This window comes from Malaclemys terrapin, chromosome 1 (genome assembly GCF_027887155.1).
Source record: "Malaclemys terrapin pileata isolate rMalTer1 chromosome 1, rMalTer1.hap1, whole genome shotgun sequence".
Lineage (NCBI taxonomy): Eukaryota > Metazoa > Chordata > Testudines > Emydidae > Malaclemys > Malaclemys terrapin.
Window position 1 is genome coordinate 160,121,755 of NC_071505.1, and position 22,791 is coordinate 160,144,545.

General features: G+C 43.4%; 1 protein-coding gene across 6 annotated transcripts in view; it reads left to right on the plus strand.

The window, feature by feature from the left end:
• Nucleotides 1–22,791, plus strand: part of BBX (BBX high mobility group box domain containing) — a 209,828-nt gene that overhangs the window by 85,670 nt on the left and 101,367 nt on the right. For all 6 annotated transcript variants that reach the window (XM_054045385.1, XM_054045389.1, XM_054045378.1 and 3 more), the window contains 2 exons: nucleotides 13,734–13,904; nucleotides 14,447–14,689. In XM_054045385.1, the coding sequence (XP_053901360.1) occupies nucleotides 13,743–13,904; nucleotides 14,447–14,689 (405 nt within the window). In that variant the 5' untranslated portion in view covers nucleotides 13,734–13,742. The remainder of the gene's footprint in view (nucleotides 1–13,733; nucleotides 13,905–14,446; nucleotides 14,690–22,791) is intronic.

A 22,791-nucleotide genomic window follows, 5' to 3' on the forward strand; every position in this document is an offset into this window, starting at 1 on the left:
AGTTTCTAGCAGTTGGGAAGAGCTAGATACTTCTACTTTTAAGATAATAATTTAAGTGGAAGACAATTTGAAGAAAATCTCTGTTGCTTCTTTTGTTGTTCTCTTTACCAAGCAGATATTTGGGAAGTTAAAATCTCCCCTAATGACATTATTTTAAAACTCTGTCTAGGAATTGTTTGGCTCTCTGACTTCTCCTGCCCTGTTTACAGTAGCTTTTGGAGTTAGATTGTGATTTGACTCAATCTGCCCTGAGTACGGGTCTGCATGTAGCTGTGCTATCTCCAGAGCATAGTCACAAATCACTTTCTAGCCTCTGTATTTGTTTGCCAGGGGAGTAATCTGCTGCTACGTACCAGTAATAGATCACTCCCTTCTCTATGCTACCTCAGCTGCACTGACCAGTACGTTTGGGGAACAGAGACAGGGTTCCAACCATTCTCCATTCCTTCCCGTGGAGGGACAATGCAGCATTGTCCGTGCAGGCGAGTAAGAAGGAACTTTATACGCCTTTCTGACTGTGTAGGCATGCAAGGCCACTGTAATCTTGGCCTTAGACTTTATTCCTTGTTCTCTTGCTGTCCCTTGGTGTCAAAGATATTTACAATGTCATGTAAACACAGCCATCCATTTCTTTTTTCTCCTGCCTATTGATTATATCCGTCTTCACTGATGTGAAAATAATCATCCACGGTATGCCCACTAGAGGAAGATCTGCTGATATTTAGTGATGGCTTCTAGTTCTCCTTGCTTGTTTTTTCATTACAATCATTCACGGATATTTCAATATATCTATTAATTTCTCTCTGATTTTATTTTGTTTTGTTTTGGAACTGCTTTGCCTTCTACTAGACATTGCCTGACCAAAGTCACTGCCAGATTGAGTTATGCAAAACCACTTCCTGAACCCTTCTCCTTTCTTTCCTAGTCTAAAGCCCACCTACTATGAGTATTGTGTGTGTTGAATGTAGGAGTTTGATACTTCCTCTTCTTAACAGGAGTCTGTCCAGTCCAAACAAGCTAGATGATTCCTTTCTCATGGCTGGACTGTTTCACCATTTGAATTAATATGAATTTTATTGCAAGTTTATTGCAAGGTGACAGAGCCTGTTGTGTCAGGTTCAGCAAGTGTATTTAAAAGCTACTACATGCTGCATAATATTTATTCCTGAGGGCATTCTGCACCAAAAAAAAATTAAAAATTCTGTGCACAATATTTTAAAATTCTGCAAGTTTTATTTGTCAATAAATAAATGCAGAGGTTCCAGCATGGCAGTGGGAAGCACAGGCCACTGGCTTGCTGAAGGTGGGAGATCACCCTGGGGACACAGACTCTGTGGTGAGGCTGCACCCTACTCTGACACAGCACAAGACCTGGGCCTGCCCCAGAAACACCCTGGGGGCCTGCCCCTCTGCGCCAGGCGCACCAGATGTGGGGCACACCGGCTCGATCATAGAATCCATATAACTGGAAGGGACCTTGAGAGGTCATCTAGTCAAGTCCCCTGCACTCAAGGCAGGACTAAGTATTATCTAGACCATCCCTGATAGGTGTTTGTCCAACCTGCTCTTAAAAATCCCCAAAGATGGAGATTCTACAACCTCCCTAGGCAATTTATATCCAGTGCTTGAGCACTCTGACAGTTAGGAAGTTTTTCCTAATGTGTGTTTCCTAATGTCCAACCTAAATTTTGCTGCAAGTTAAGCCCATGGCTTCTTGTCCTGTCCTCAGAGGTTAAGAAGAACAATTTTTCTCCCTCCTCCTTGTAACAACCTTTTATGTACTTGAAAACTGTTATGTCCCCTCTGTTTTCTCTTCTCCAGACTAAACAAAACCAATTTTTTCAATCTTCCCTCGTAGGTCATGTTTTCTAGAAAAAGTTCTAAACTGAGAGAGAAGAAGCAAGAGATTGAGGCTCTTGATATTATTTAAGATCTTCTAGGTACCCCAGAACTGTTGCACCCTGATTATATTAAAACAAAATTTACTAGGTTGATGTCATTGGTTAATAGCTTCAGATTTTAAACTCAAATACATTTTAAGTGATTTGAGGAATTCATTCAGCAATTCATTTTCTTGTAATGTCAACTTGTTATATTTACAAAACAGAAATGTCTAGGAACAGTATCCCTGAACTATTAGTTAACTGTATATTTTGTTCTGTGTAAAGGCAAGCATCTGCTGGCACACTCAATCACTTTGCAAAACTACCATTAATACCATTATACCTGCTACCTCATTTGTTACCATGTGTTACTGTATTAAATTTCCAGTAGGAGAGCACTTTACTTGGTCAAAACCAGTTAGTTGTTCTTGTTCTGTTGCTGTTGTGTATGAAGGCCAGTTGGTTGAGATTAAAAGCAGTTTTGTGTCTAAATCCCCTACTAAGCTTTGAAAAATCTCAGCTCTCTGGTGCAGATGAGATGTGGAGAGGAGGTTGATTAGAGTTGGTTGATTCTGTAGGATTAGAGATCGTATAGCACTTTGCAAACATTGAGTTAAGCCTCACCGTTCCCCTGAGATTAGTACCTATTCTACCTATTTTGCAGATGACTCAGTTTAGCTTTAGAAGATGAAATGCTGACCCTAATGAAATCAGTGGTGGTTTTTCTATTGAATTGAGTGGAAGCAGGATTTCACTCAGAGAGTTTAATCAAATATTGCAACACCTTTCTACAAAATACAGTTTACTCACATGGATTAAATAAATGCATCAGGCCAAATTAATTTCTGGTTGACCACAGTCTTCATTCTGGAACTTTAGATGGAGGCCCAAGCCATGGAGCGCCTTGACGATAAAAACCGACACTTTGAACTCTACTCTGTAGTCTATGGGAAGCCAGTGCAAAGAGTGGAGCACAGGTCTGATGTGCAGTAGACATGGAAAGTGGTCTGTCTTGTCTCTTTTAATTTTTGAGAATCTTTAGAATTAGAGGTGTATATGTGTGCAATATACGTGGTTTTATTTTACTTAGATGGTAATTGAGACATATGCATTGCTGTAACCGTTTTGGAGGAAATGAATTGAATAGTTCCCAATGTTTCCAAGTGGGAAAAGAGTTTGTGAAAAGAAGGGAAAGTGTTAATGATGAGTAAAGGAAATGGTTGCCACTGGAAATAAGTGTCTTGTTCCTCTCATATACAACAGTTTGGGTTTTTTTTTCTTTGAAAGCTCATATTTTTTTGGTGGGCAGGAGAGAGAACTTTTGTAGACCTTCCATGATCATTTAAAACACAAATTCAGAGAGTACTATTTCTTGGGTAGTCATAGATAAATAAAATTAAAAACTGAGAACAAAAAAGGGATCAATCAATGAAAACTCAAAAAGAGAAATAAGGAATAGTTTGTCATTTACTTAAACAGGAAAGAGAGCTTCATTAAAAATTAAGTAAGAATTGTTGCTGTGTTAGTTACATGTGGTGACAGGCTATCCCAAATTTCTGCCGGCAGACAGTATTCCATTTATTCACAGCATGTCCTCCATTAAACCATCACTTCTGTGAAAGTTAGAAAAGCTCATTAGTGGCTCTCTGCTGTGAAACAAGAAGAAATACATTCACTATCTGGTCAGTAATTAGTACCAATTAATTTCCTTTCTTCATTATAGTAAGCTAAAAGAAATTCTGCAGGTCAAGTTACCCCAGAGCTAAATAAACTATTTAATTAAAAACATACTCTTTTTTTCATTTATATATATTTTATCATCTTGCAGTTTAATTGTAATTGAAATATAAGGAATTGAGCTTCTCTGCTTGGAGAGAGAAGGGAAAATCAATGAGTTGGTCGAGTTAAGCTTCTTTACGGTACCCCTGCTTCCTGGTTGAGACAGCTCACCTCATCAGATCATTAACAGTATCAGTGTCTCAGTGATCAATCCTTCTGTATTTGTTTATGCTCTTATGGTATTTCTTAAAGAGTAGCTTAAAAATTTGACTAGTGTGGTATGGGGTGGAAGATGCTGAATAAATTGCCTTAACATTACCTCATTCCTGTTCACGTACTAGTATTCCATGTTGACATAATAAGAGCCCAGTCTAACTCCCAATAAAGTCAGTTTGAAAAACTCCTGTTGAAATCAAAGGGAATTGGATGGGGCGCTTATAGTCTGAGATGCCAGTGTTCTACCTGAGAGTCATAACAGTTTAGGTTTAGATCTATTTATCACTTGCATCAGTTCTTTGACACAGCAATTCAAGCTATATCACCAAGTATGCAAGAGTTGGTTTGCTGCAGTAGATATGGCAAAGAATACTGACTTGTCCATTAAAATGTTGGCTCTGCCACAGTTATCCTGGCAAAGCAGATTCGTTCATATCGTCAGAACGGCAGGATTTTACCAGAATTTGTATGGTAAAATCCTGCCATTCTGACACACATGGCACCCATAGAAAACACAGACCCATTGAAATCTTAGACCACCTAGGAGTTGCCATTCAAATCTCTGGAGTTTTGCTTTTGCAAGTAGACAATGTTGCTGTGGTGTTTCTTACACTTAATATTCTGCTTCAAGTGCTTGCTCATGTCCATTCAACGTAGGTGTGTGTGCTCACCACATGCACTGGTGCCGTAAGTTTTTCCCTCAGCAGTATCTGTAGGGGACTGTCTCCGGCGCCCCCGGAGTGGCACGCACATGCCGCAGTATATAGGGCGCTGCTGGTTTCCCCCATCCTCAGTTCCTTCTTGCTGCCAGTGACGGTGCTGGAACTGTTGCTGCTTCAGGTAGTGCTGTTGCTGCTCGTTCGTATGAACTAGTTATCTCTTGTATTATACTGTACATAGTTTTCTGTTAGTGTTTTTAAATCCCTTAGCTATAGTTAGAGACTTTGTAGGTCCCGAATGGGACTTTGCCTCGGGACGGGGCAGGCCCCGGTTCCCAGGCTTTAAGCCCTGTGATCGCTGCAAGAGGCCCATGCCTGTTAATGATCCCCACAGCAGTTGTCTGCGTTGCTTGGGCGAAGGGCACGTTAGTGAGAAGTGCAAAATTTGCAAGTCCTTCAAGCCAAGAACTAAGAAGGAGCGCAATATTGGTTTAAGAGCGCTCCTTATGGAGTTGGCTCACCCCGGCACCGGAACAACGGTACAACTTGGCACTGAGTACTGTAACCTCGGTACGCGGTGCCCCACCAGGACCGTCCGTTGGCCAGCACCAGTCCCCATCCGTGGCTCCAACCAAGAAGCCCAAGAAGGTGGAGCGAGGCCGGTCTCCAACCTCCCACAAGGGAAAGGATAAGACTGGGTGTGAGCAAGGTCCCATGCTGCGCAACTCTTCACCCACACCGGGATCTCGGGCCCAAGCTCCAGTGGAGCGATGTAGCCCAACCTGCTCCCTGCCAGCTACCCTGGATAGCCTGCTGGGCAGCCGAATGGGACACCTCCCCTTTGTATTCTTCAGTGCAGTCATCTTAGACTACATGCTTCATTTGAGGTATCGGGGCCTGGCGCACTCCTCTATCAGGGTGCATCTGGCAGCCATTTCTGCCTTTCATCTGCCAATCCAGGGGCAGATGGTGTTCTCCCATGACATGAAAGTCAGGTTCCTCAGAGGCTTCGAGAGACTTTTTCCTCAAGTTCGGTCCGCGGCCCCTCAGTGGGATCTGAACTTGGTTTTGTCGAGGCTCACGGGCCTGCCCTTTGAGCCTTTGGCCTCGTGCTACCTGTCTCATCAATTGTAGAAGATCGCTTTCCTGGTGTCAGTGATGTTGGCAAGGCGAGTCTCTGAGCTGCAAGCCCTGACCTCAGAACCGCCGTACACAGTCTTCTATAAGGACACGGTCCAGCTCCGTCCCCACCCAGCCTTCCTTCCCAAGGTAGTGTCCTGGCTCATGTGGAAAGTAGACATCTTCCTTCCGGTCTTCTGCCCTAAGCCCCATAAGACTAGTGAAGAGAGGCACCTTCACGCTTTGGATGTAAGGAGGGCCCTGGTTTTCTACCTAGATCGGACAAAGCCTTCCTGTAAGTCGACTCAGCTTTTCATCTCTGATAGGATAAAGGGCCTCCTGGTGTCCACGCAGAGAATTTCTAACTGGATCACCTCTTGCATTCGGACCGGCTATGAGTTGGCGGGAGTCCCTCCGCCGCCGATTGTCAGAGCCCCCAGAACGCAGGCATCTTCGGCGGCCTTCCTGGCACACTTCCCGATCCAGGATATCTGTCGAGCCGTGGCGTGGTCCTTGGTGCACATGTTCACGGCCCACTACGCCATCACTCAGCAGGCCAGGGACGATGCTGGGTTTGGCAGAGCTGTGTTGCAATCTACGCATCTGTGAACTCCTACCCACCTCCGAGGGGTACTGCTTGGAAGTCACCTAAGTTGAATGGACATGAGCAATCACTCGAAGAAGAAAAGACAGTTACCTTTTCCATAACCGTTGTTCTTCGAGATGTGTTGCTTATGTCCATTCCGCAATCCACCTTCCTTCCCCACTGTCGGAGATTCCAGCAAGAAGGAACTAAGGGTGGAGGGAACCGGTGACGCCCATTATACTGTGGCATGTGCGCGAGACTTCAGAGGGCGCCAGAGCCAGTCCCCTACAGATACTGCTAAGGGAAAAACTTCCAGCACCAGTGCATGTGGCGAGCACACACACCTAAGTTGAATAGACATGAACAACACATCTCGAAGAACACCAGATACGGAAAAGGTAACTGTCTTTTTGTAGGCTTGGAAAGGTTCGATTTTTATCAGTAAATGTCAGGAAATATTGATTGATGATAAAAATTTACAGATAGGCAAAGTAAGAGAAATGCTGTCTGAGAACTTCTAGGGGTTTGATATAGGGATATTTACTTTGTATATGTTGATATGTGATGTTGACAATTTGTGTTTTAACAATTATAAAGCTTCATTTTGATTCACAGTCTGTCATTACATAATTGTTTGACATCTCCCTGCAACTGTAGAAATTTAAATTGATAAAAAGAAATGCTTGAAAATAAACATAGACATTATATATTGAAATTACAAACAAAAAAACCTTGAATTTTGCCAAGCTTATTGGTGTAGAGACTGTATAAATACTTTCCTAATGTTTAATTACTTGTAAAGACATTTGTAAAGACTTTGATGATCAACACCGTAAATGTATAATTTTGTAGGTGCTCCATTAGTGTTAATGCAACATGTAAGGTTAAGAAATTATGCAGGCAACTATCAATGTTCTCAAAGTTAAGACCATGGAATTGGTCTTATTTTTACGTACTGTTTTGTAAAGAATCTAGGAACATAGGAAGAGGGAGGGCGGAAGTAGATGTCAGAGAGAAGGCACAATAAAACAGTTTGGGGGGGTTGAATTTTTAAAGATGAAAATTTGCATCTAATTCTATAACTAAATTTGAAAAAAAAAATTGTGTAAAAACCAAAAACAATCCCTACCCGCCCAAAAAAAAATTTACATTTTTACAGTTCATTACATTTTTCTGCTGAAAGCCTGCATTGGGTGTACAGAGAATATTGTGTTTCCAGCAACAGAAAATAAAAAGATAGCCAGCAGGAAAAGGCTGAAAAAATATTTTGACAACAATTCTATTGGTAAAATTTCTCTTTCACATCTCATCTGTATCTCTGCATGAAAGGTACTTGTAAACAATCACCCTGGAGGTATCTCTGTTGTCAGTGGATCTGGAACATAAGCTTTGACAAGAATCGTCTGCTGATGTTATACAGCACGTATGATTCATTTTAATCAAGGCTACCATACTTTGTCCAATATTTTGGAACATAACTCTTCTTTCTCCTACTTTTGTATCAATTCTTTATTGAGCATGTACCTGACAATTGTTTGTAATTTAACAAGCTTGTGAATTTGTTTCAATTTCCTTTTCTCTTTTCATAGTAACGCTGCTTTAAAAATTATCTTGTTTATCTATATTATCATCTTTTTATTTAGACTGTCCATCTCAGACAGATTGGAAGATACCATTTAGCTCTACTGAGATTATAGGAGAGTTGATACCTCTCCTGATGTGATGTACTTCATAAATTGCACTTACGAGAGTTGCAGTTCTGTGCAATGTATATTAATGTAACTGTTCTTTTGTTACCCTTATGGGATTGCAAGACTAAGGGTTCAGTCCTGTAAAGACTCTTGCAAGTGCTTAGCATGCCACACCATGAGTAATCCTGATGCTTTCAGTGGCACTACTCAGAGGGTAAAGTCCTTGCAGGGTGAGAGCCTGAATCCCCAACCATCTCTCCAAAAAGTTAGCCGTAGAGAGGCTTGCCAGCCCTGACTTTTTCTTCTTATGTAGAGTGTGCCTTCTCTTCCAAGATGAATTACAAATGCAACAGTGGCCATGCTAATTTTGCAGGCACCTCATTACCTTTTGTGATTTTCCCATGAGGTGTTGTGGCGAGGTGGAGTCAAAAGAGCGTTTTTTATACTACTATTGATGGCAGTGTGGAATGGTTATTGGAGACCTATTAATAGTTTTGCATCCGGAGCTGAGATCATTGCCCTTAGTGTGTATCATCACCATATGTGTATAGAGCTGTGTGAAGAACATAGAAATGTCATTTGTAGTCAGTGTAAACTTTCCATTAGATCTGGCTATGTTTATTTATCCATGATCAATTCCCTGTGTAGGAAACAATCAGCTACTATGCTATTGATTATATATTAAGAAAAAAGGATAAACATAAGAGCCTAAAGATTCAACTAAATGAATTCCATTAATGTTCACTTAATCAATAAGTAAGCAATGGTAGTATAGTACAAGATACCATTAACTTATTTATGTGTTCATTTGAACTTTAACTGGATTTTATCCAGTGTGGTAATACTGTAAGTAGCCAAGAACTTGAAAGGAAAAAATAGGGAAATATTAAGTTCATGTGGATTAGAGGTATTTTTTGCTGCCGTGTTAAGCAACCCTTAGTAATTTACTAACTATGACTATATGTCATTATGAGTATACTGTATCTGTGGAGCACATGGGGAGAATGGAGAGAGAACCTATTCAAAAGGAAAATGTTCAGCATGTGGTCTCTCAGCTTCAGTCTGCAAAAGAAAAGTCTTACAGAATTTGGTAGAGGCTGATATCCTTTCTATACAACATTTACATCCACCTATGGAATTCTCTGGCCTTCCTCTTGTGAGAGACTTCTGCCAGGAGAAGAAAGTACAAAGGATCATTCTCAGTAGACACCAACAAATTAAAACTACTGTGAAATGTGTAGAGCAAAGATTATGTAAAATAAAATGAGCTCCCCCCTCCCCTAAAAAAAAAATCAGAAAAGCTAAAACATTACAAAAGAGTGATCCAAATAGCTTGAAAATGCCTCCTGTGATTTTCCTCAAAGTTGGTGGGAGGGGAATGTGTCTTGATGGCACAGGATATAGCTTTGCATACTTCATGAGGGCATTTTGTTTGGTTTCCTTGCCCTGCTGCAAAGTTAGAGGGAAGATTGAAAGCTGGCCTTGTTGTGGCCCTGATCCTTCTCCCACTGAAATCATGGCAGAAGTCCCATTGACTTAAGGGGTACAGGCTCAGGCCCTATCAGAGACTACTCCAGCCTCGATGGAGGAGAGACCATGTGTGTATCTCTAAAGAGATCTACCTCTCTAATATCCAGGGGTTTGATTGATTTTGGTACCACAGACCTGAGATTCTTGTTCCCTTGTTATGGTGAGCTGGTAGCTGCCTTATTGAGAGTCTCACAATAGATGCATCATAATGACTGCAAGGGTAAAATATATCACAATTTAAAAAAAAACAACCTAATTATTGTAACTAAATTCCAGGAAGCTGAATATTCATTTTTACCCATTCAGTAATGTGCAGAACAATGAGTACACAATTCAGTTAATTGTTTTTAAGGAATAGTTAGGTACTCAATGTTTGGCCTATGTATAGGGAAAATATAAACAATCATTTGTGAGCAAGGGACAATAATAAATAAAGATCACAACGTGAATCCCTTACGGATTTTAGAAATGGCTAGTGCTCAGGTCCTGTTTTCACTTGCCTTTTCCAAAACTACTTGCTGGATACATTTTCAGATATAATTGAAAATACTTCTAAAACATGCTGTGGGATTACTTATCTTTTGTGAAGATTTATCTTAATCCTCTTTAAAACTCGGGGGAGCAGAAAACTGCCTGTTAAACTTGATTTTTGAAATAGTAATGAGACTTCTATAGTGCCGGTAATATAATTTTAAAAGAAGTATTGGTTACAGATAATTATCAGTGAAATAACTGACATGAAAAGCAGGTCTTAAATTAGCATTAATGGGAAATCAAGATGATACACACAACAATAAAATAAGTATCTTATGGGAAAGTTGGTAAGTTCTGAAGCATCCAGAACTGAAGGGGTCCCTGATGTGTTAATGTGGAGAAAGGAACGAATAACAATTCGAATACACATGTGTGAAATTATCAAAATGGTACACATGTTCCCAGTTCTAAAATTACTGAACCAACTTCTTTTGAAGTTGATTTTTTTTCCTTTTTCATTGAGGACTATTGAAATTACGCAAGTTAGAACTTCTTGTGGTAGCTTCTGACCTTTGGTGTGCATGTTCCCCAGTGAAGCTTTGATCATATGGGGCAAGTGGCTTATGTCATCTCCCCCTACCCCCTCTACCCTCATGTAATTCTTAAGTGAACAAAAGGATATTGTCCAAACTTAAACAAAAACCACGTCTTGGATGAGATGATGCATGGAAAGTTCTATCTTGAAAATACTGCATTGGATTCTTTTACTGTGCCAACCTGTATTCTGTTGTGGCTTCCTGATTCTCAAGCACTCTGACCCAGATATAAGTTAGGCTGCTCTAACCTATGAAATCTGTTTATGGATGCTTTCTGACCATGTGTCAGTAGAGAATTGGTGTAGTGGAGATGAGCTCTGCCCTCTCCCTCTCCTGACACAACTCCTGTGCCAGAAGGGGGCACTTAAAGGGGCTTGGCAATTTTTGTGCAAGTAAGTTTCCCCCAACAAGGAATTTCTCAACTGCTCAGAGGCAGCCAAATTATGTACCCTTATGCAAAGGGGGACAGAGCTGGGGCTGAGAATCTGGCACAATATTAATAACTAAAAATTGTGTTTGGAATGGAACATGTAATTTGGCCCCATCCAACCCCTCTTCTCATTCCTGACGGCCCCCTGGGGACCCCTGCCCCATCCAACCACCCTTTCTCCCTGTCCCCTGCCTGCCCCCCCGCCCCTGCCTGCCCCCTGACGGCCTATCCAACACCCCCTCCTTCCTGACTGTCCCCCCCCGGGACCTCTCCCCCCATTCAATCCCCTGTTTCCCCCCCGACCACCATCCACACCCCCGTCTCCTGACCACCACCCCAAACTCCCCTGCCCTCTATCCAACCTCCCCCACCCCCACCCCCCGCTCCCTGCCCTCTTACCGCACTGCCTGGATCACCGGTGGCTGGCAGCGCTACAGCCGTGCCGCCTGCCTGGAGCTGGGCCACACTGCCACCACCGCACAGCGACCAGGTCAGGCTGGGCTCTGCAGCTGTGCTGCCCCAGGAGCTCACAGCCCCGCCGCCCAGAGCACTGCGCCAGCAGCGGCGTGAGCGAGTTAAGGTTGCGGGGGAGGGGCCAGGGGCTAGCCTCCTGGGCCAGGAGCTTGGGGACCGGCCAGGATGGTCCCGCGGGCCGGATGTGGCCTGCGAGCCATAGTTTGCCCACCCCTGGCCTAGAACTAAAAAGTCATAGTTCTGCAGTTACGTTCCAAAAGCAGCATCTTCACCATGTTGCCTTCCTGCCCTTAAATGATTATACATCTTTCCCAATAGCCAAACCCTTGTCCTATTTGAAGTTAATGATGAAATTTCCATTGGGACCAAGATTTGGCCATTATTGTTAGCTTGCCACTGAGAGATGACCATTAGCCTTTCAAAATCTTCCACAGATATTTTTATAGGCTATATACTTTATCCATTGTCTAGATTAACTCGTTTTCCTATGTGTTTTTTCTGGTTACCATCAGTATAATCTTTGACTCTAGGCACTGTATGTTAATGTCATGTTAACAAAAGGATGCAAATGAACAAACCAAAAAAGTTCCATAAATAATTGCTAACTCTTATCGTGGATACACGGAGGAAGGCTGGATTGAGTTAAACCAAGGCAATTTAAATAATTGATTTTAATCAACTTTTCATTTGTTATTTTCATCAGTTATTTTCTAAAGAAAGGTGCATTTTCATTGGTTGATATAACCATTAAAACATATAACTAAATACAGCCTTTATAGTAGATTTGGTACTTTTTTTTAATTTTTTTGGCTACCTAGAAAGGTACACTATAACTATATATAATTATTTGAGCAATTATATAGCTTTAATATTTTCAGATTCTTATTAATTTTACATTTTTAGTATGTTAGAAAATTGTGAATGATATATTGCTTATTTAGTAGATTATTAACTTTTAGCTCATGATTTCTGTCAAGCTGTGTTAGGATGGCAACTGGGATTTAATTAAACACACAAACCAGCATACAAAATTTATTTTTAATAAACAAAACTAGCCTTAGTGTATTACATGAACTATTGTGCCATATTTATAAAGCTTGACTTTAAAAATTAGATGTTTTCCCCCTGAGTCTTTCTTTATATAGAAAAGCAGCTTTTAACTTCAAGGTTTTGGTAGAGGGTCATGGATACAGTATATTTATTTTTATATAAATGTTTTAAGAGATTATAATAAATTTAGGCCTTAACGTATTAAATTCAGACTTCATTTTAAACAGGTGTATTTTTCAAAAAGAAAAACTTATTATTTGAATTATGAAATAAAAAACAATTTAAAACAAAATCTGATTTTTTTTTTTTTCAAAAAAGAATCATTGATTTGTATCCAGTGTGCATGGAGGGATATTATGCCTTATTTCAAGATGCACCTGGTTATCAGATCTTATAAGCAGCACCTTAAATTGGATGTTAACATTCAATAATTATGTATTTCAATAAAAACAGATCTGAGACATTTAATATGAAATACAAATATGCAAGAGTGGTGGATAAATATGATCTCTACTGTGTGGGTGTGCACTTCATTCTTTCAGGGGGGGTTGTATTGTGTACATGTTCATGTAGACAAGCACTTTGAAAATGTTTTTAGTGTAATTGCTTGTTGTTTGCTTCAAATTCATAATTCATCCCTTTAGGATTTGGAGTCGGATTTCTCTACTGCACTTGAGAATGGCACTGGGGAAATCCTGGTTCTTGGTGTCACAGGATTAAAAATCATCATTGCTAAATATAAGTGCATGATTTGCAGATGAGTGGCTAGCAAGATGTTCTGGTCCTAAAAGGAGGGATTTCCTGGCTTGACAAAATATGAAATACTGCAGTAGACAGGCTTGGGAGAAGCCTGAAGCCTCTTGCTGATTCACTTAGCTGGTGAAGTGTGAATACTTTGAACTGTAGATTGGGTAAGAGTGTGTTTGAGAGCTAGATAGGGCTAGTGTCTCCATTATTACGTAGTCATAATCTGGATGTCACGGGTGGATCTGGTAGCTAAAAGGGAGTGTTAAGACAAGAAAGGATTCATCCACAGCGAGCTCTCATAATGCCATATTAATAACTTATTAAATTAAATGTCCATATATAGTGTTGTAAAAAAAATTGAGAATCTTGTATTTGATAAACCTCTGAATTGGGTATTAGTTTGTTCAGCTCTTTACAGGATGATCATTTATGCTTAACATACATAAGTGATCTGTATGAATTTGGTAAAATTACTTTTGTGTCTATTTTTGCATGGCAGGTCACAGTAATGAAAGGCAGTAATCGGAATAAGGATCATTCAACAGAAGGAGAGGGAACTGGGAAACGACCAAAGAGAAAGTGTCTTCAGTGGCATCCACTACTTGCAAAGAAAATCCTTGACTTTTCTGAAGAGGAGGAGGAAGAAGAGGAAGAAGAAGATATTGATAAGGTAGTCTGTCCCTTCCAAAAGATAAGCCCTTAGCATTACTCCATTTGTGTTGAGAGGCAGTCCAGTAAAGATCTTTGAGTGGATCATTGAGAGTCAGGAGCATGGCTGATAAAATGATAACTTTCTTGGGTGTGGTTAGAAATGTGTGACATATTTGAGGATATTTATGTGTTTTGGATTTTGGGTTAGCACTCATTTTATCTTTTATTAAACTGTGAGGAAACAAAGAACATCAAAGTGGATTTATAGTAGGCTGAGGAAACTTAAAATTTCAGTGTATATATTTAATTATTCAAATTAAGAAGTTTACCAAAGGTATAGTCAAGGTAACTCAACAGGATGAGCTCAAGTTTGGGAAGAGAGTTTGAGTGAAACTTTGGCTTGAACAAGCTTTTTCTGTAGACATATTTTAGGAAGGCCGTGTGCGTATCATTGTCTTAGTTATATATATGCATGCACAAATTTTAATATAATGGGTGACGCTTATCCATGTTTTATTGACGGATTTATTTTTTTTAACATTTCTCTTTTGGTGCTAATAGGTCCAACTTCTTGGAGCTGAAGGTCTAGAGCACGATGCTGATGAAACAGAAGATGATGAATCCTCAGAGCAGCGAGCCCGCAGGCCAATGAACGCATTTCTTTTATTTTGCAAACGTCATCGCTCCCTTGTGCGGCAGGAACACCCCCGTCTGGACAATCGTGGTGCTACCAAGATATTGGCAGATTGGTGGGCTGTTCTAGACCCAAAAGAAAAGCAGAAATACACTGACATGGCCAAGGAGGTATGTACTATCCCAATTGTGGGTGGTTGTCAACTGAATTTGTGCTGTAAATGTCTTTTCTTCTGTGCATTATAATGTCTTAGCATTTAACATGATATAAATGTGTCACATGGTGTATCAGAAATTCTCTGAAGTGCCATTTTCTAAAGTAAGACTCTGTGCCCTGTGGTTTTGTACAGTGCTTTAATTTTACGTTTGTTGGTGTGTGTTACTGTCACTAATGCTCGTGTTATTTTGAATCAGAGTGCAAGGGAAGCAGTCTGTATCCAAACTATCCTGCCCTTGGTAATCTTCTGAATGCACTGGATATAGAGCTCATGATACAGCATTCATATGATGCTAGCATGTAAATGGCATGTCATCGTCCATTCAGAAAGGCGTGGCAGGAATGTGCCCAGTGAAGGCATAATTAAAAGTCCAGTCCATGTTAATCAACAGTACTGATAGATGACATTAGCTTGAACTGTGCTTTTCCTATTGGTAATAGAGCTTGTTAAACAATCCTTGTTGAACCAAAAATTCCAAAAACATAGCCTATTTTTTTCCTTTGCTGATAAAATCATTGTTCACCAAATAGTTTTGCCAAATAATTTTTAAGCTGCCAGTGGTTCATGAACTGTTCACTTTGCGTATTCATTGTTTTCTCTCTGGTGTGTAATTGATCAGGTGGCAAGTGTTGCTATGGCAGAATCCAGTCCCTGAATCCGTGAACAATATGTCATCAAATTCCCTTATCTGGGAATCCCGTGAGAAGGCCCTCATTTCATAAAATGTCTGCTTTATCTCACAGTTTAAATGTGAGGTTTTCTGTGGGAATAACTTGCCAAGTAAATTGGTCCCAAAAAGATTTCAAGTGCTGACGTTGGAGTGGGTTTGTCTGTAGCCAGTTATATAGGATAGACTTCTTAGCCCAAAACAGAAGATAGTAATTAATTGTTTAACATGGATTGTATGGAGAACTATGGAGTTCGACATCAAACAAGGCAACTGCTGGGGCAATGAAAAAGAAGAACACTATGTCTGAGCTCATGGACCGTAGAATAAGCTGTAGATGGAGCCTGAGACAGAGCTATTCTTAGGACAATTAAGGAGACAATTATCCATAACCTGTGCATATTATTTAGGATCATTTCTTTCTGTTTCCAAACACACATGAAGTTTGGATATCTTGAGGGAGCCGTATTAGATCATGTGGATCTCTGGAGATCTGCTTATTTCTGGAGCTTCTGTCTTGGGATATGTTCAGAAATAGTAAGCACTGTACATGGCATAGACATACTTTATAAATAAAAAAAATAGAAAGCAGATGTAAACAATTTCTGAAGCACCCAGTATTGTTCACAGTCTGTGACAGGGAACTGAGTTAGATGAACTATGGGTTTGTTCCTGTTATTGCAGTTCCTAATTTATTTTACCTTCCCACTTTAAATTAGGCAGTGCTTTTAAAAATTAAGAAAAAGTCAGGGAAGAGATATAATACATATATTGAAAAAAGGAAAGAGGAAAGTTTTTTTACTCTTTTTTTTTCAAAATAAGTAAATCTAATGTACTTCTTTCTTTCTTTTTTTAATACTTTCTCTTGCTGAAAGAAACTTTTATTTAGTAAGGGTTGGGAGGGGAATAATTGCATAACTCATGAGAAGTGACAGATCTGGAACTATTAATCATACTATTATATGTCACTGTTCCTGTAATGATTTAGTTTTTCTTGGCTTTAAGAACACATTGTGCATTCGCTATTGAAGAGAAACAATATATCCAAGGGAGTTCAGATCATTAAAATGAGTTCCAAGAATGTGTAGAAGATATAAAGCATATAATTTTTATTCTTCAAACAGTTGTTCAGTACAACAATAATAATTAGCAACAATAGTCTACAACTGAATATCTTTAGTACCTCTTCATAATCAGGCTCACATTATAAAATAAACATAATCAACTGAAACCTCATTTTGAACTGTATTACTTCATATTATTTAGTGCTTGGGTTTGTTGTGGGGATTCTCAAGTGGGGTAACACAAACCTGTTAAAAAGTATTGTTTGCCTTTTCCTAAAGACAGGCAATTTACAGGCTAGCAGGTGGCCACCAATAAGAGGAAAGAATAAAATTACTTTCATATTGCAATTTTTTTTCTAATTATTAAGCCATCTAAACTAACTGACAAATTTCAGAAAATTATTATTTGAAATATTTCATAAAAGCTTTTCACTGTGGTGGTATTCCACCATTGCTGTCATCAGATCTCAAGATTTGTACTGCAAATGGTCAAGCTTTCAAAATTGGATGCCTAAAGTTAGGCATCTAATAAGTGTTCTGAATTTCCTCAGAAGTGCTGAGCACCCAGCAATTCTCATGGACGTGAGCAATTTTGAAAATCAGGTCATTTATATAGGTACCTAAACATGAACTTAGAAACCTAGCTGTAGGCACCAAGGCCGGATTTTCAAAGGTGTTCAGGCACTTAAAGGTGCAGGTAGGTTCTTAATGGGATTTTCAAAGCTCTTAAGCAGACTGAGTGCCTAACTCTCATTGCCTTTCTATGGGAATTAGGTGTCTAATGAACTGAGGCACCTACTGGGTATTTCAGAAGAGCCTATCTGAATCTTTAGGTTCCCAAGTACCTTTGAAAATCTGGCCCCCAGTTTTAAAAATCTTAGCCAACAATTCTGAGAGTACATGGAATTTTTGTTAGTTTAAAACATGGAAGTCAGTGCAAGTTCTGCTATTGTCTTCAGTGTGAGTGACGGCAGGCTTTTGATTTGTATCCTGTAACCTTTGTAGGTCAGCTTCAACTTAAACTATGAAACTTTTATTGCACAAGGGCAAAAGCTCAATAGCTGCTAAATACTTCTGGCAGATCCACATGTGCTCACTGCCATTTATTACCATTATAGTTTAGAGTGAAAGAGCCATTTTCTCCTCAGTAAAGGTAGTCCTTATTCCCCAGTCACTTATAGCTTGAATTGTACATAAATATGTTTGTCTATTTTAATTACCTAAATGCACGAAAGGGATAGAGTTCACCTCTTAAGAATGCCTCCCCACTGCTCCTTTTATATTTGGGCTAGAATTTTTCAAATAGCTTTTTAAAAAAAACAGAAAGGGCATTAGTGCTAAAGCCTTGTTGGAAAACAGTTAATTTTAAAATATGTCTTTGAATCCACAATATCTGGGCCAGCAGAATTGTTTGGCCTCTTTCCTGTGGTGAACAGCCTGATGAAAAGACGGTTACTCACCGTTGTAACTGTTGTTCTTCGAGATGTGTTGCTCATATCCATTCCATTAGGTGTGTGCGCGCCGCGTGCACGATCGTCGGAAGATTTTCTACCCTAGCAACACCGGCGGGTCGGCTGTGGAGCCCCCTAGAGTGGCGCCTTCATGGCGCTGAATATATACCCCAGCCGACCCGGCGCCCCCTCAGTTCCTTCTTGCCGGCTACTCCGACAGTGGGGACGGGGGGCGGGTTTGGAATGGATATGAGCAACACATCTCGAAGAACAACAGTTACAACGGTGAGTAACCGTCTTTTCTTCTTCGAGTGCTTGCTCATATCCATTCCATTAGGTGACTCCCAAACCCAACTTAGGTGGTGGGGTCGGAGTGAGACATTGCTGTGTGCAAAACCGCTGACCCGAATGCAGCATCGTCTCTGGACTGCTGCACTAGTGCATAGTGAGCTGTAAACGTGTGGACTGATGACCAAACCGCCGCTCTACAAATGTCCTGTATCGGAACATGTGCCAGGAAAGCAGTCGAGGAGGCTTGGGCCCTCGTGGAGTGAGCGGTGAGGTGCGGTGCTGAGACGCCTGCCAGGTCATAGCAAGTCCGGATGCAAGATGTAATCCAGGAGGATAGGCGTTGTGAGGAGACCGGTGAGCCTTTCATTCGGTCGGCCACTGCAACGAAGAGTTGCGTCGTCTTTCTAAAGTGCTTTGTGCGGTCAATATAGAAGGCCAGGGCCCTTCGTACGTCCAGGGAATGCAAACGTTGATCCTGGCGAGTGGCATGTGGTTTGGGATAAAAGACCGGGAGAAATATGTTCTGGTTGATATGAAATGGAGAAACCACCTTAGGGAGAAAGGCAGGATGTGGACGAAGCTGCACTTTATCCTTATGGAAAACTGTATAAGGGGGCTCGGATGTAAGCGCCCTGAGTTCAGAAACGCGCCTTGCTGAGGTAATGGCTACGAGGAAGGCTGTCTTCCAGGATAGATACAAAAGTGAACAGGTGGCTAGTGGTTCAAATGGAGGACCTGTGAGTCTGGAGAGAACCAGATTAAGGTCCCACGTTGGGACGGGCTGACGCTGTTGTGGGTACGTCCGGTCTAAGCCCTTGAGGAATCTAACGACCATCGGGTTAGAGAATACCAAGGACGCGAATTCCCCTGGGTGAAAGGCTGATATAGCAGCCAGGTGAACTTTGACTGAAGATATCGCCAACCCTTGCTGTTTTAGGGAGAGGAGATATTCCAAAATGAGAGGAATAGGTGCCTGCAACGGGGGCGTGGCTCGTTGTTCGCACCAACAGGAGAACCGTTTCCACTTGGCCAGGTACGTGGTCCGTGTTGAGGGCTTCCTACTGCTCAGCAGAATCTGTTGGACAGAGTGCGAGCATTGCCGCTCTGCCTGGGTGAACCATGGAGCAGCCACGCTGTGAGGTGGAGTGATTGCAGGTCGGGGTGACGCAGCCGACCGTGGTCCTGAGAAATGAGATCCGGACATAATGGAAGCGGGATCGGTGTTTGAACCGAGAGTTCCAACAGTGTGGTGTACCAATGTTGTCTCGGCCACGCTGGAGCAATCAGAATTACCTGTGCCTGGTCTCTGCGCAATTTTAGCAGTACCTTGTGGACCAGAGGAAACGGAGGGAAGGCATAAAACAGGTGGTCTTTCCAGGGAAGGAGAAACGCATCCGAGAGGGAGCCCGGAGCTCGACCTTGTAGGGAGCAGAACACGTGGCACTTCCTGTTGTCTCGAGATGCAAACAGGTCTATCTGGGGAAACCCCCACCTCCGGAAGATGGAATGTATGATGTCCGGACGGATAGACCACTCGTGTGTCTGGAAGGACCTGCTGAGTCGGTCCACTAGAGTGTTCTGGACTCCAGGGAGGAACGATGCCGTGAGATGGATTGAGTGGGCGATGCAGAAGTCCCACAGGCGAATGGCCTCTTGGCATAGAACTGACGAACGTGCTCCTCCTTGCTTGTTGATGTAAAACATGGCCGTGGTGTTGTCGATGAGAACTAACACACAACGGCCACGTAGTTGATTGAGAAATGCCTGGCACGCCAGGCGCACCGCCATCAGCTCCCGAACATTGATGTGCAGGGCTAACTGGGGTGCAGTCCACAGGCCCTGGGTATGGTGTTCGTTGAGATGGGCGCCCCAACCCAGAGATGAGGCGTCTGTGACCAGATGCAGAGAGGGTTGTGGGGCGTGAAATGGCATCCCTTCGCAGACCACATTGTGATCTAGCCACCAGGTGAGGGAGGTCAGGACTGAGTTCGGGACCGTGACCACCATGTTCAGGCTGTCCCGATGTGGACGGTATATTGATGACACCCAGGTCTGGAGTGGGCGAAGCCGAAGTCTGGCATGCCTGGTTACGTACGTGCAGGAAGCCATGTGACCCAGCAGGGTAAGGCACGACCTCACCGTGGTAGTTGGGAAGGCCTGTAGCCCTTGAATGAGGCTCGTGATGGTGCCAAAGCAGTTGTCTGGCAGGATGGCTTGTGCACGTCTGGAGTCTAGAACTGCGCCGATGAAATCTATTCTCTGGGTAGGTTCTAGAGTGGATTTGTCCTTGTTGAGTAGGATGCCCAACTCGTTGAATGTGTGCACTATTCTGTGGACGTGAGCTTGAACTTGCTCTTTGGTGCGACCGCGTACCAGCCAGTCGTCTAGGTACGGGAACACCTGTATCTCCTGCCGACGAAGGTACGCTGCCACGACAGCCATACATTTCGTGAACACTCTTGGGGCCGAGGATAGGCCGAAAGGAAGGACTGCAAATTGGTAGTGCACCGTGTTTACCACGAATCGCAGAAAGCGTCTGTGAGGTGGGTAAATTGAGATGTGAAAGTATGCGTCTTTCATGTCGAGGGCGGCGAACCAGTCTCCAGGATCGAGGGAAGGGATAATGGCCCCCAAAGAGATCATGCGGAACTTCAACTTTACTACGAATTTGTTGAGTCCGCGCAAGTCCAAGATGGGCCGCAGACCTCCTTTGGACTTGGGGATCAGGAAGTAACGGGAATAAAATCCCCTGCCCCTTAACTCTATCGGAACCTCCTCTATGGCCCCCATGGCCAGGAGCGTAGAAACCTCCTGTATAAGAAGTTGCTCGTGAGAAGGGTCCCTGAAGAGGGACGGGGAAGGAGGGTGGGAGGGGGGGATAGAAGAAAACTGGATAGCGTATCCCTTCTCCACCGTGCGGAGGACCCAGCGGTCCGAAGTTATAAGGGACCAAGCACGGTGGAAGTGGGAGAGGCGATCCCGGAAGGAGGGGGCTGGATCCTGGGGGATGACTGGGGCGCCGTCCTCGACCGCACCTTCAAAAGTTCTGCCTGGGGCCTGAAGGTGGTCTAGGTGGCCCTTGGTTTTGGCCGGGTTGAGGGCCGGTCCACCTTCTTCTACCACCTCGCCCTCGCCTCCGGGTCGAGTCCTGTCTCTGACGAGGCGGGGGGGGTAGAAGCGCTGAGGCTGCGGCCTAAATGGTCTGCGCTGAGGGCCCACAACATGCATCCCCAGGGAGCGCATGATTGTTCTCGAGTCCTTGAGGCTCTGCAGGCGAGAGTCCGTCTTGTCCGAGAACAATCCATGTCCCTCAAAGGGCAGATCCTGTAGGGTTTGCTGCAGCTCCGGAGGCAAACCCGAAACTTGAAGCCAGGAGATCCTCCGCATAGCGATACCCGAAGCCAGGGTCCTCGCAGCTGAGTCTGCTATGTCCAAGGAGGCCTGCAAGGAGGTCCGAGCCACCTTCTTACCCTCCTCTACCATGGCTCCAAACTCCTCCCTGGACTCTTGGGGAATCAACTCCTTAAACTTCCCCATAGAGTTCCAGGAGTTAAAATTGTAACGGCTCAGTAGCGCCTGTTGGTTCGCCGCTCTAAGTTGCAGCCCTCCGGCTGAGTAAACCTTACGGCCAAACAAATCGAGCCGCTTAGCCTCTTTTGATTTAGGCGCTGCAGCCTGCTGGCCGTGGCGCTCTCGTGCGTTCACTGATGCCACCACCAGTGAACACGGTTGGGGGTGGGTATACAAGTACCCGTAGTCCTTAGACGGGACAAAGTACTTCCTTTCCACCCCTCTCGCTGTGGGTGGGATAGAGGCAGGAGTTTGCCATATCGTATCCGCATTGGTTTGTATCGTGCGGATCAGGGGTAGCGCCACCCTCGATGGGGCATCCGCTCCGAGGATGTTCACGATAGGGTCCTGTACTTCCACTATCTCCTCCGCCTGCAGGTCCATATTACGGGCCATCCTATGCAGGAGATCCTGGTGAGCCCGAAGATCTATCGGAGGGGGACCCGTACATGAAGTGCCCGCCACTGCCTCATCCGGAGAGGAGGAGGAAGATGCCTCCGGTGGTACTGGATCCAAGGGGGGGTCCTGATCCCCCTGCTCTTGGGCCGGAGCATCACCTGTACTTGGGTCTATGGTGTCAGGTGGCGTGGACACGGAAGCCTCCATGCCCCCTGGCGGAGGCCGAGAGATGGTGGATTCTGGGGCCCTTCTAACCGAGTGACCCGAGCGAGAGGTCGATGGTATTGGAGCCCCTTGCTCCTGGTGGTACGCCCACGGGGTCCAAAATGACCAGTGAGATGGTCCATGAGAGTGGTCCTCTGCCATCTCCTGCCAATGGCCCAAGTTCCGTTCCTCGGCTTGCCCTTGAGGGGGGTATGCCGATCTCGACAGGTCCTCCGAGGAGCGAGACACCGATCTTGACGGCCATGGCGGTGCCGAGAGAGATGAAACGATCCCCGTGGGCTGCGGTGCCGCACGGTACCGGTCCGGAGATGATCTATCTCTGCGCGGTGCCGGCGAACGGTGCCGGGACCGCGATCGGTGCCGATGACCTCGTCGGTGCCGGGAGCCG